General features: G+C 37.5%; 1 protein-coding gene across 1 annotated transcript in view; it reads right to left on the minus strand.

Annotated features, from left to right (window-relative positions):
* The window catches only part of LOC111563846 (neural-cadherin), a 375623-nt gene that overhangs the window by 224047 nt on the left and 138456 nt on the right, over positions 1-13120 (minus strand). Inside the window, exon 7 of the mRNA XM_055010997.1 lies at positions 3714-3856. Coding sequence (XP_054866972.1) covers positions 3714-3856 — 143 coding nt within the window. The remainder of the gene's footprint in view (positions 1-3713; positions 3857-13120) is intronic.

Below are 13120 nucleotides of genomic sequence, written 5' to 3' on the forward strand. Positions count from 1 at the left end.
AGGAACATTCAGCTGTGGGGTTGCTATTTCTACTCTAGAGTCCAACATCTGCATCTGCAAATCAATCTAATGCTGATTGAGGACACTGCGCACTCCATGATTCAGAGACACGTTTCCTCGTCTGGTTTACATCTTTATGGACTGAAGGATTCATACTACAGCAGGACAATACGATCAAACCCATCTGAAAACTTTGGAATGACTACTTGAAGACCAAAGAAAACCAAACAGTGCTGACTCTCATGGACTTCTATTCACAGTTATCTGACCTCAATATACTGAATGTATTTGTGGGTACTTGAAGACTGAAAAGCTTTTTTCATTTAAACTGCTAGCTGGTATTTTCTTTATATGTGTAAATGTGTTGATAAAGCTCTGTAACTAGAGTGAATAGTATTTTAGTTAGGTACCATTTCAAACTGCAAAAAAAAATGTCACAATTGGCGCAGCTAGCATTTAAGGAAGTATGACTGTGTATAGCAAAAATTAAACTGATCTACAATATATGCTATTCAGTGTAATTACTTGGCTTATTGATGTTTTAATAGTTTTTGGAAAACAAAGGAGCCATACTGTGCAGAGGAATAAGATATAAATCTATGGATACACAAGAAACGCAATGCTAGCTGGATACATTAATTGTTGGTTGTGGTCTTGCCATTGGATTTGTGGACTCTAAATGTTATCTTTGTAAGGATCTACACACCTACTCCAAGCCAACGGTTATCACTCTTTTTTTTTTTTTTTTTTTTTACTGATCAGACTTCTTTAAAGGTGTGTGTTATATTGGCATCTCCTGTTTGCTTTGTTGTACTTAGAATGGGAAGAAAGACTAGACCTTTATCTTTGTTGTAGCTACATTGAATTTCACCTACACACAGCAGTATAATTAGACAGGAAAACAGTCTGCAAAAGAGTTTTAAATCATTTATCAAGGAAAAAAAATCTAGTTCATTTTGACAGGTCAAAGTAAGAAAAGCACAGGTGTATATAATAAAATAATAAAATAAAAATGAAAGATCATTTAGCTGCTTCAGTTACAAGTTAAAGTTTCTGATATTGTTCATTTTGTTTTATCAAGGTAAAACAAATAAAACTGTCTGCTGAAAAAAAGGCCTATTAGGAGCTTTAGCAGTACCTACTCAGGACTATCTTTTAAGAAGATGATTTATTTAACTTATTCCACTGATGAACACCAATTATAGTGATCCTATAGATTAGCAGACTGTGGCTAAATCAATCACTGTGTACCAAATACCAATAATGTTAATAGATCACAGTGGCATCCAATTTGCTGGCAGACAGTGTACACATAACGTAATTACTAGTAGGCCAGAAAATTTCCACCACCTAGATACACACTTAACTTTGCCTTTACACACTGAAATTCACAAGTCAAACAAAAAGTTAATCTTTTATGATGGGCAAAAATGTAGTCAATGTGACAAAATGCAAGTATAGCCAAACATAAAAGGCAGAGAAAAGTCTGCACTCATAATGTGATAGCACGATGGATCGAGTTATAGCAACAAGTCTTCTTTCTGCTCGATGGAATGACCGCTGCTATCAGCTGACAGTGAATGTCATTGCTGGTAAACAGAGAAAATTGTGCCTTGAAGTTTTAAGTAATTGAATTTGTAAACGTCATTGGATTACCCTATAATGTGATATGCAGATTCAGAGGGAGTTGCAATTTACAAAAGGGTGGAACTACAATGAAATTGGCACCATTACGGCACACAGACACACAAACACAGACTACATCATTAACCCGGCTTCCTATTTCAGATTGCATCTGGGCTTGCAGCTTCTGCCTCTGAGGAAGTTGAGATGTGTGACGATAAACTGTAGATGGTATTTTGTTACAAAGTCACCGTGGAAACATTCTTCACACTTTGGCTGATTATTCTAACGTCTTCATGACATGACCTGTCAGGATTTAAAAATCCTTTAGAAAGCTTCTTGCAGTAAAAGGAAAGCTATCCTTCATCCACAGAATAGTGGCTATAGTGAAGGATATAAAACTATAAAATAAACACACTATCAGGCACATTTTCAAGACCCTCTGGGGTACACTTGACAAAATGCAGAGCTTTAACATTTATACCGTTTATGTAAATATAGCAGGGAAGACACACAGCAAAGCAGGACAAAAATAACTGAGAAAAAATATATATCTTTGTGGATATTTCAGGAATGTATGTAGGTGAATCGCATATTAACAGGCATCTGAGCAGGTTCTAGGATTTGTCACCTAAAATTTTCATCAGCAAGGTAAAAATAACTCACTGAGATTAAACTATGTTGAAGGAACATGTATATTAAATACGCAGTTTATTTCATTTATTTCTCATGAAAATGATCAACTCTCAAGCAAGATATAAACATGATTATTTTGTATATTGTCTGGCATGCCATATTGTGTGTCACTATGCAGCACCAGAACCACAATTGATACTAACATTTACTTTCTGAACCCCAAAAGCTGCCAGTGGATTTAAAAGGCATAGTTTTATTATTATTGCTGTTGCCAAAATTGCACAATTAATCAGATATAGACATATAGATCACAGATATATAATGTCCATGCCCCTTAGTTTGATATAACTGTCTTCCTACTACCTGTCAAGTCATGTTAGATCACTCAAATTCACTTTAAATCACCATGCTTTGAAATGTGTACATATTTTATATTGAATTTTAATTGCATTTAGTATTCTATAGATTTTACAATTAGAAGTGTGTTTCTACTACAGTATTGTACAGCAAGAGTTTTAGTATCTATCTAGATTTTCTGGTTTGCAAAAATTCTTGAATTGTGTTCGGCTTTCAGTTTTGTCTGGAGAATCAAGCAAATCTCAGCTTAAAATTGTGATCATTTATCATGTGTCTCATTTAAACAATTGCCAAAAATTCACCATCTGCAGAAACCAGAATCTGAAAATAAATAAATAAATAAATAAATAAATACTGTGCTCCTTGGCACAACTAGGACAGATGATTGAATAGACGGATGAAATGACAAACATTCTTGGAATCTAGACTAAACTAGGTTGAACTGCAGTCTGTGTTTACACAGAAGAGGGGACACAAGTACGAAAACAAATTAGAAACATAAGTGGTAAAATGGCAGCCGGATAGCTCAGTGACTGACACCCTTGACTTTAGCAAATCCCGGTCGGGGGGGCAATTGTCGAGTGAGACAGCCTGTCTACTCTCAGATGTATGTCGGTTTGGATAAAATGAAATTGCAAATAAATATCTATTATATGTAGAGCCACCATTTGTTTAGGCATTAGGAACACCTAAAGGCACTGGGAAATGTCTTCAACATTTTCATTCAAGTTTCTTTTTTTTTTTTGTACAAGAAATTCTTATTTTTTTTCTTGTTTTTAATGATTGATATCATAACTCACAATATAACTATCATATTGTACAAAATACCTTTTTGAGTTGTTTTTACTCTTTGCCATGGTTATGTTGTTTCCATCGCGGCGTAGGACTTTGAGTCAAAAATGAGTCCACTGTGAGAAAAAAAGACTTCCAATAACTGTTTGGGGTTCAGAGGGTTTAAAGGAAGAGAGTGCTATGTACATGAAAGCTGTAAATCTTAACACTTGAATGCAAACTATATTTAGATGTAACAAAACAGATGAGGACACATTTTTCAATTTAAAAAAAAAAAAAAAAAAAAAAAATCCAGGATCTCTAACCTTTTTGGCTGTCAATGACAAAGTTGCCCTCTTCATTTCCTGTGGTGATCCTATACGTGATCCCATCCCCATCAGGGTCCTTTGCCAGCACTGTGGCGACAAGCGTGTTGGGGCCTGCATCCTCTGAGACGAATGTCCGATATCTGATAGAACACATAAAAATAACAACATAATTACCACTTCTCTGCAGGGGACATATCCTGACATACAGCTGTATACGTGAAAATGATACAGATTCAATGTTTGTCATTTTTTTCAAATATACCAAGTCCAATTTACGAACAACCAGGAGTTCAATGTGCCACATAGAACCAAATCACTGATCTGGACATAAAGAAAAAGATATTGATTTGCATACATTATATGTATCAAATGTGTTAAAAGCAAACCTATTCATATAGTAACCAAACCCACCACGACTTTTTCCATCACTACATATTATAACCATATGACTTTATTTTCCAGTGTAGTTACAATTAATGTGACTTTGAATTTCAAACTGGTATATGGGGGGAAAAAAATTATGAACATGTGATTTCATAGGCTGATTTGAAAAAAAAACCCTAAAATTATCTTAAAAAAAAAAAAAAACAATAAAAAAACAACTCCATTAAATGTTTATATCTGCAGGCACAAGAGGCCTAACTCTGAGCCCTGTGTAAGTGGTTTTTGGTGGTGATCTCCAGCATATTGAATTAAAAGTATGCACCAGGAATATACTCTGTCACATAACGTGTGTTTTATGTGAGAAATGCATTTTCTAGCCCTCCCACTTCATGTTATACCAGCTAGTTTACCGCTTTCTCTCTCAGGATCTAGTGTACATCAGTCTGAACAGATGTACACACGTAGACAAAATTGTTGGTACCCCTTGATTAATGAAAGAAAAATCCACAATGGTCACAGAAATACTTTGAATCTGACTAAATAAATAAAAATTCTATGAAAATTAACCAATGAAAATAAGACATTGCTTCTGAGCCGTGGGTCAACTGAATTATTTTAAAAAATAAACTCATGAAACGGGCCTGGACAAAAATGATGGTACCCTTAACTTAATATTTTGTTGCACAACCTCTTGAGGCAATCACTGCAATCAAACCATTTCTGTAACTGTCAATGAGACTTCTGCACCTCTCAGCAGGTATTCTGGTCCACTCCTCATGAGCAGACTGCTCCAGTTGTCTCAGGTTTGAAGGGTTCCTTCTCCAGATGGCATGTTTCAGCTCCTTCCACAGATGTTCAATAGGATTTAGATCAGGGCTCATAGAAGGCCACTTCACAATAGTCCAATGTTTTCCTCTTAGCCATTCTTGGCTGTTTTTAGCTGTGTGTTTTGGCTCATTATCCTGTTGCAAGACTCATGACCTGCGACTGAGACCAAGCTTTCTGACACTGGGCAGCACATTTCTCTCTAGAATACCTTGATAGTCATGAGATTTCATTGTACCTGCACAGATTCCAGATACCCTGTACCAGATGCAGCAAAGCAGCCCCAGAACATAACAGAGCCTCCTCCATGTTTCACAGTAGGGACAGTGTTCTTTTCTTGATATGCTTCATTTTTGTGTCTGTGAACATAGAGCTGATGTGCCTTTCCAAAAAGTTCCAGTTTTGTCTGGTCTGTCCATAGGACATTCTCCCAGAAGCTTTGTGGCTTGTCAACATGCAGTTTGGCAAATTCCAGTCTGGCTTTTTTATGATTAGTTTTCAACAATGGTGTCCTCCTTGGTCGTCTCCCATGAAGTCCACTTTAGCTCAAACAACGATGGATGGTGTGATCTGACACTGATGTACCTTGACCTTGGAGTTCACCTTTAATGTCTTTAGAGGTTGTTCTGGGCTCTTTTGTTACCATTCGTATTATCCGTCTCTTCCATTTGTCATCAATTTTCCTCCTGCGGCCACATCCAGGGAGGTTGGCTACAGTCCCATGGATCTTAAATTTCTGAATAATACGTGCAACTGTAGTCACAGGAACATCAAACTGCTTGGAGATGGTCTTATAGCCTTTACCTTTAACATGCTTGTATATAATTTTCTTTCTAATCTCCTGAGACAACTCTCTCCTTGGCTTCCTCTGGTCCATGTTTAGTGTGGTACACACCATGTCACCAAACAGCACAGTGACTACTGTAACCCTATAAATAGGCCGACTGACTGATTACAAGTTTGTAGACACCTGTGATGCTAATTAGAGGACACACCTTGATTGAACATGTCCCTATGGTCCACATTATTTTCAGTGTTTTCTAGGGGTACCATCATTTTTGTGCAGGCCTGTTTAATAAGTTTATTTTTTAAAATAATTCTGTTGAACCACGGTTCAAAAGCAATGTCTGACTTTCATTGTTTAATTGTCATAGAATTTTTATTTATTATTAATTTTGTCAGTTTCAAATTATTTCTGTGACCATTGTGGGTTTTTCTTTCATCAGCCGAGGGGTACCAACAATTTTGTCCATGTGTGTATAGAATGTAAATGTAAAGCAGCAGAGTCTCGAGGGGCAACATGCACAGCTACTGCATGGCAGAAACAAAAAATAATAATCAAGAGTTCACCTTTGGGGTCAATTTTAACAATCACATAACAAAGATGAAATAAAGAGAGACACAGAGACTTCTGGCCCCCTGCACCACATCGTCCTCCATCGTCACACCTTCATGGAGGACCTGCAATCTAACAACTTTTGAGCTGATAGGGTGCGAGCATGGGTCAGTGTGGTAGTGGTGTAAACTAGCTTCCATTTCCTGTGATATCCCTACAGTAAAACAAGACACACCAGGCAGAATTAGTTCTCCACATGGCAGTCACTTTTTGGGTTGCGTTGTCCTCTGGGATTGTGAGGACCAGTTGCTTTTAATTACTAAATACTACCCACATTTCAAGGGTGTGCATGTCATTGCTTGTTTCTAAATCAGTGGACAAGGAACAGAGGAGGGAATGCAGCATCAAAGAATAGAAAGAAAATCTACAATTCGGTTTAAGTGATGCTTTCTTGACAAACAATAGAAGCAGCTATACCATGAGCTCATCTTTAAACTGCAAACAAAAGTATCTAATGGTAACATCAAATACACAACCTCCAGCAATCTATCAGTTATTCAAATACAGAGATATGATTAAATGCATACATTTATTTAAAGTCAAAATCTGAAAATTACAAGCGCATTTGGATTATTTGCTGCGTTACTCCAGAGTGTGGTCAGGAGTATCCTGTTTGCTTTGATAATCCCTGAGATGTGTCAAGAACTCGGTTAGATTCCACCTACATAGTTTAGAAAGAACACAGATGTATTAAATCCCACAATCCACATTGCATGTGAGGACAAAAGCCAGGACATGAAATCCAAGGAACGTTTTGTGTAGATGAGTACAATGCTACAAAACCATTTCTACAGCTCTGTGTGTTCCCAGGAACACAGTGGCCTCGATAATTGTAAGTTTGAAAAAGCACCATGACTCTTCATAGAGCTGGTCGTGTGGCACTATTCTAAAAAGTAGGTCCTTGGTCAGTGTGGTGGACAGAAGCCGAACAGTCATGCAAACAGAACCTTAGAAATTGGAGAAATGGGTGTACCTGCCGAAAAGAAAAAAAAATCTCAGCAGCACTCCATTAGTCAGACCTCTGAGAAAAAAGCTATGATAGCCTGCATATAGTTTATTGAACTGCATTTAAAGGACCCAGATGGCATGAAAAAAAAAAGAAATCTCTGGTTTGACGCTTTGTCTTTGGGCAAAGCTTCATGCAAAGCAGCACAAACCACCAAAGTTGTTCTCAATGACACACTTTGATTCCTTCTTTAGAATTGGGTTCCAGCTGAAAAACAAAGCTGACCTACTAAGCTATTATAATGTGCTACAGTGTAATTTAGAGTAGTTTAAAAGTGCTTGAGCAAAGCTGTAGGTGAGCTCATGTGCTTGAGCTGCAACATACAGTGGATTGATGGGTGGAGAGAGAGGTGACGACTTAACAGATCAGTACATTTGTAAGGAAGCAACAGTATTGAGTTACATCTGAGCCATTGAAAGGTCAAAACTGTTTATGTTCATAAGAAAAAATAAAACTTCTTAATTCATCAAAAAGTGTTTTTGATAGGCAAGCTACATTATATACATTACTGTTCAAAAGTTTGGGGTCACCAGACAATTTCATGGTTTCTATGAAAACTTACACTTTTATTCATGTGCTAACATAATTGCACAAGGGTTTTCTAATCATCAATTAGCCTTTCAACACAATCAGCTAACACAATGTACCATTAAAACACAGGCGTGATGGTTGCTGGAAATGGGCCTCTGTACCACTATGCAGACATTCCATGAAACTAGAACAGTCATTTACCTCATTAGCAATGTCTAGACTGTATTTCTGATTATTTCAATGTTATCTTCATTAAAAACAAAAAACTGGTTTTCTTTCAAAAATAAAGGCATTTCTAAATGACCCCAAACTTTTGACCGGTACTGTATGTAGAGGATAAACTAAAAAATAACAAAAAAAATAATAATAATAATAATTTAAAAAAAAATAAATAAATCAAAAAAATAAATAAATACATCTAATTTATTACCCTGGTTTTACACAGTACTTCTTATACTTACACTTGTAGCATTTCTTATTTAGAATTCACAGATTTAGATTTGTTTATTTATTCTTTTAATGTCTGTTGTTGTTAGGCACCAAGTCAAATTCCGTGTGTGTACTCACTTGGCAATAAAGGCTTTCTGATTCTGATTCTAAAAGACTGATCAACATCTCCCTGACCAATGACCACTGCCTCTTAAGGAACCACTGCAGACTTAAAGCTGGAACTGAAAAATCTGCTCTTTTTGCTGTCATTTTTCAATGACTCATTGCCTGCCTACATATGCGTGTCCATTCAAAACATAGGTCTAGTAAGTCTGACAGCCCGAGTTAAAAATATATCCATGTCACTTTAGCAATAACTATTCATTTTTCACCGAAAACAAGGTACTCTTAGGTGTTGACCACTCATCATATTCTGTCACTGCAGTCATCCTGCCCCAACAACTGTTTGACTAGTTATGCTTTGGGATATCACTGATGTGCCAGTCATTTGGGTTGCCACACTTGAGTAATTTCAGCTCCTACTCTGCAAACCATGCACTTCCCTTCAGATCAACATGCAAGTCAGTAAGGCAAGATGCTGTGCTGTGTTTCTTTATTATGTAGTTTTTCCAAGAGTATATAGGGAGCATTGATCAAACGGTTTCCACTTGTGGTCTAAGGATGCGATTTGAAAGATTAGATAATTACTTGTATTTATCTCACCTGAAAGCCAGAAAGAACTAAGGCTTCCTTGTGCATTTCTGCCTGCAATTCGATGGCAAAATTACAGATGCTGTCTGTGCAATTGAATTTATGCACGACTCTTTCACAAGAACTACTAAGCCTCTTTTGTCTGACTTCCCAAATTGACTCTACTTCTGCATTACGGATGCAGACAGAGTAATCATTATAGATTCAAATGGAGTCAGCTTACAATTAGGCTCATGATTACAACAAGCCTGAAATGGCAACAATAGCTAATGTCTGCTTGTACCCGTCTGTGCAGCAAATAAACTTTTTAAAACTTCCACCATCTACAATAGTGGTAAAACAATTAGATGACCGATCAATTATACAAAGAACAAAAAATTAATCATATGAACATTCTAAGTATCTCAATGGTATTTTAATTTGTACTTTACATCTAGCAGATTTAGTTTGTTTTTAGATTGTGAAATGAAGATCTTTAAGGATAAGTCTTGGTTGGAGAAACCGAGAAATTTGAAGACACGATTTAAGAACCTGGAGAAAAGTATTTTATTGGTTTTCTGATATTTTAAACCACTATTTTTTTAGATCATGAAAACGATACTTCGCATAGTTATCTCTGTGTGTAGTTTGACACCTAGGATATTCTTTTGACATCTCAGAAAGTGGGTTAGTATTAAGGGTATAATACTACACTTAAAGAAAATTCTCAGTGGCTATAGGTTAGTTTTCCTCTACCTCTGTTACTACTACTGTCACCTACAGGGTCCCTCTGGGATTCATTCAAGGCTCAGCTGTATTCTGTCTGTATGCTTCTACTTGAAAACATTATTAGAAGATTTAACATTTGCTGTCGCGTCAATGCTGACGATGCACAGCTGTAACTCCCACTAAAACCTACGGATTCCGGACAGCCTCTCCTGAACTGTTGAGAACATTAAAGGGTGCATGACAAATTATTTTATTTTGCTAAACTTTAACGAACCTGAAGTAAATGTCTCTGGTACCTCTAAGTCCAAAAGTCATCTAACCAGTAAGTTAGGCCAACTCATTCCATATGTGAAATTATATGCCAAAACCGTGGGTGTCATCTTTGATTCTGAACTCTGCTTTGACAGACGAATCCGTTCTGCTGTTAAACATGGTTCTTATCAGTTCAGAACCATGTCCAAACTCAAGCCAATTCTGTCTTTTCATGACATGGACAAAAATACTGCATGCCTTAATTATTTCCCCAATCTTAATGAACTTCAAGGTTTTCTTTTAGAGTTCAGTTGAAGACCTTGCTGAGGGCTTTTATGACTTGCTGTGGTCAGATTCCATCTTTATGTTTCTGTACCACAAAAGATACTCATTAGCATTCAGCTCCTTGTCACAGTTATGACTAAAGCTAAAAGTGGACAGAACCTTTGCAGTTAGACAGCGGACACTCCGATCATCTAGGTTTTCAAATCTAGGCTAAAAATTTACACATTTTTACTCCCTGGCCTCTTGGGTAAGCCAATTCTTCAATAGGTTGTCATGTGACTTCCACATTTGTTTGTGCTTGTTTTGTTTTTTTTTTGTCTTTGGTATGTTTCACTTTGTGAAGCACTTTGGTGTTTTCTTTTTGTGCACTGCTGTTGTCAGTTTCAGCTGAGTTTAAATGTGATGTAGAAATAAGCTCCAATTGCTTACTTATCAAATTTCATGGATACACACCAAAGAGATAACGCTCCACCATCATGGTATTTTTTTCATGACATATTTTAAGGCTGATCCTTCTTGACACTTAATCAACCCGACTTCAACAAATACCTACCTTTAAGGCTTTCATGCAGCTGCCACTGCATGGAAATCTATGCGAGTCTCTATAGAAGCAGAGGGAAGAGAAGGGTGGATCACCGAGAAGAAACTGAAGCTCAGCAGTCATGCATAAACAAAACGCCTTTTGCCATCACACTGGTGCTCTACCACAACTCTAATTTTGGCCAGATTAAGTCTGCCATCAATTAAAAACTGCCTCAGACACATACCAACACTCCAATTACTTTTTAACCTTTTTGTTTGACTTTTTATTTTAGTTTGTTTTCATTGTGTTGAGCTGGGGACCAGAAATATACGTGTCCCTTAGGTTGATGCCTGATGTCACTTATGAAAATGAATTAGAAAATCTAATTATTGAATTCATATAGTTTATCCAGATAAGGCATAAATGCAGAATTGAGGAAACTGGGGGGTATCTGCTGCTCACTGTGTGTTTCTGGTGGAATGCTTACTGCCTGATTTCTTTATTAATTAGTATTTACAATGGTATGAATTGCCACAAGTGTAGATGGAAGGAGATGGTGCCTGAATTCTGTCACTTCATTGCAGATATATGCTGAGAAATTTAACAGTGACTATGGAGGGCTGAAGCCTATCTCAGCCAACTTAGACTGGTGACCTGTCCAGGGTGTCCCCTGCCTTCACCCTATCATAAGGCCACACGGAGACAGACAACCAACTACACTCACACCAACAGATAATTTTGAATCACCAATTAACCTCAGCAGTTGTTGGGACCATGGAAGGAAGCCGGTGAAAACCCACACTACACAGGGAGAACATGCAAACTCCGCACAGAAAGATCCCAGGCAGAGGCCGGACCATGAACTGGAGATATTCTAGCTGTGAGACGGTGCTTATTAATATAAGCATAGCTACAACAATGTCTCATGGTGATATATATATATATATATATATATATATATATATATATATATATACATATATATATACACACACATACACATGGTCTATTATTTTCTCTTGAAGGCCTTTGAGGAGTTTGCTTAGGTGGCACTTCAAAATTTATTTGTGGGAGGAGATTTTAACTGCCATCTTTCTTGATAAACATCTACCTGGCATCTCTGCTCTTTCAAAGCACACTAAGATGCTCAGTCAAAACACAGAGTCAGTGTGATGGAGCTCCTTCCACACATCAGAATAGGCAGAGTTTGCTTTTTTCTTTGCTCCCAAAAGTTACATAACTGATGTACTAATTTTATTTTTACTTTTCTTCATCCATACAGGTAGGTACATCTGACAATGTCATAAGAAACAGTGCTCATAAAAGTGTTAACCCCCTTGAAGGTGATTAAGACTCCAGTTTGTTTCATGAAGGGGTGGTTGTGATAGTGTGCAGTGTCTGGTATATGCCAAACAGTGTTTAGTCTGACTGGTCAATGTTGGACGCAGACCAGAGAACCTTCTGCCAGTTGACTTCAGAGTCTCTCACATGCCTTCTGGACATGCGATCGAGATATAATATGAGCTTTTTCAAACAGTGTCTCTTTGCCAATCTACTGTGAAGATTTGATCGGTGAACATGGGCAACAGTTTTTATATAAACAGCCTCTCTGTTATGTTTCATCCCCTCCTGTCTCAGACAAACTAAGTGAACCAAGGTTGTTCATGGGTGAAACTAACAAAAACTGCACAAACAGAAAAACAGGGTTCTGTGGTCTAAAAGAGGACAGTGTATTGCTAAATACCACTATCCCCCACTAAATCTACCAAAGGTGGTAGATCAAACAAAAACTAAGACCCATTAAAAGAAAAACATTCCACAAAACAAAAGCAAAGAAGTACTGGCTTCTGTGCACTGACACGACACTAAGACACTCAGGTTCCCAGAAGAAGGCCAACTGATGGTGTTGAACCTTCCAGGTCACCTACCCACAACCAACTGAGCAGTTGGGTGATCCCTCCTTATATCCCCACCCAGCTGATTGGTAACAGCACACAGCCGAGCTCAATCTCACGTGTGCTGCAGATTGAGCCTGATCTGAGAGCCAGGCTGTGAACTTTCCAAGTCCATAACACCTCTCATATCAGCAACTGTAGGTTGTAACTCCTTCAGAGGAGTCATAGGTGTCTTGGTGGCCACACACTAGCGTTTTCCTCCTTTTCATCCAGTTTTTGTGGATGGTCTGCTCTAGGCAAATTTCAGCATGTGCCATATTCCTTCCATTTCCCAATAATTAACTGTTCTCCAAGAAATATTAAGTGACTTGGAAATTCCCTTGTAATTCTCTTACTTTCAGTAACCTTTTCACAAAGCTGCTTGAAGTATTTCATCATCATGGTATATTTTATCAGTGA

This window comes from Amphiprion ocellaris, chromosome 1 (genome assembly GCF_022539595.1).
Source record: "Amphiprion ocellaris isolate individual 3 ecotype Okinawa chromosome 1, ASM2253959v1, whole genome shotgun sequence".
Lineage (NCBI taxonomy): Eukaryota > Metazoa > Chordata > Actinopteri > Pomacentridae > Amphiprion > Amphiprion ocellaris.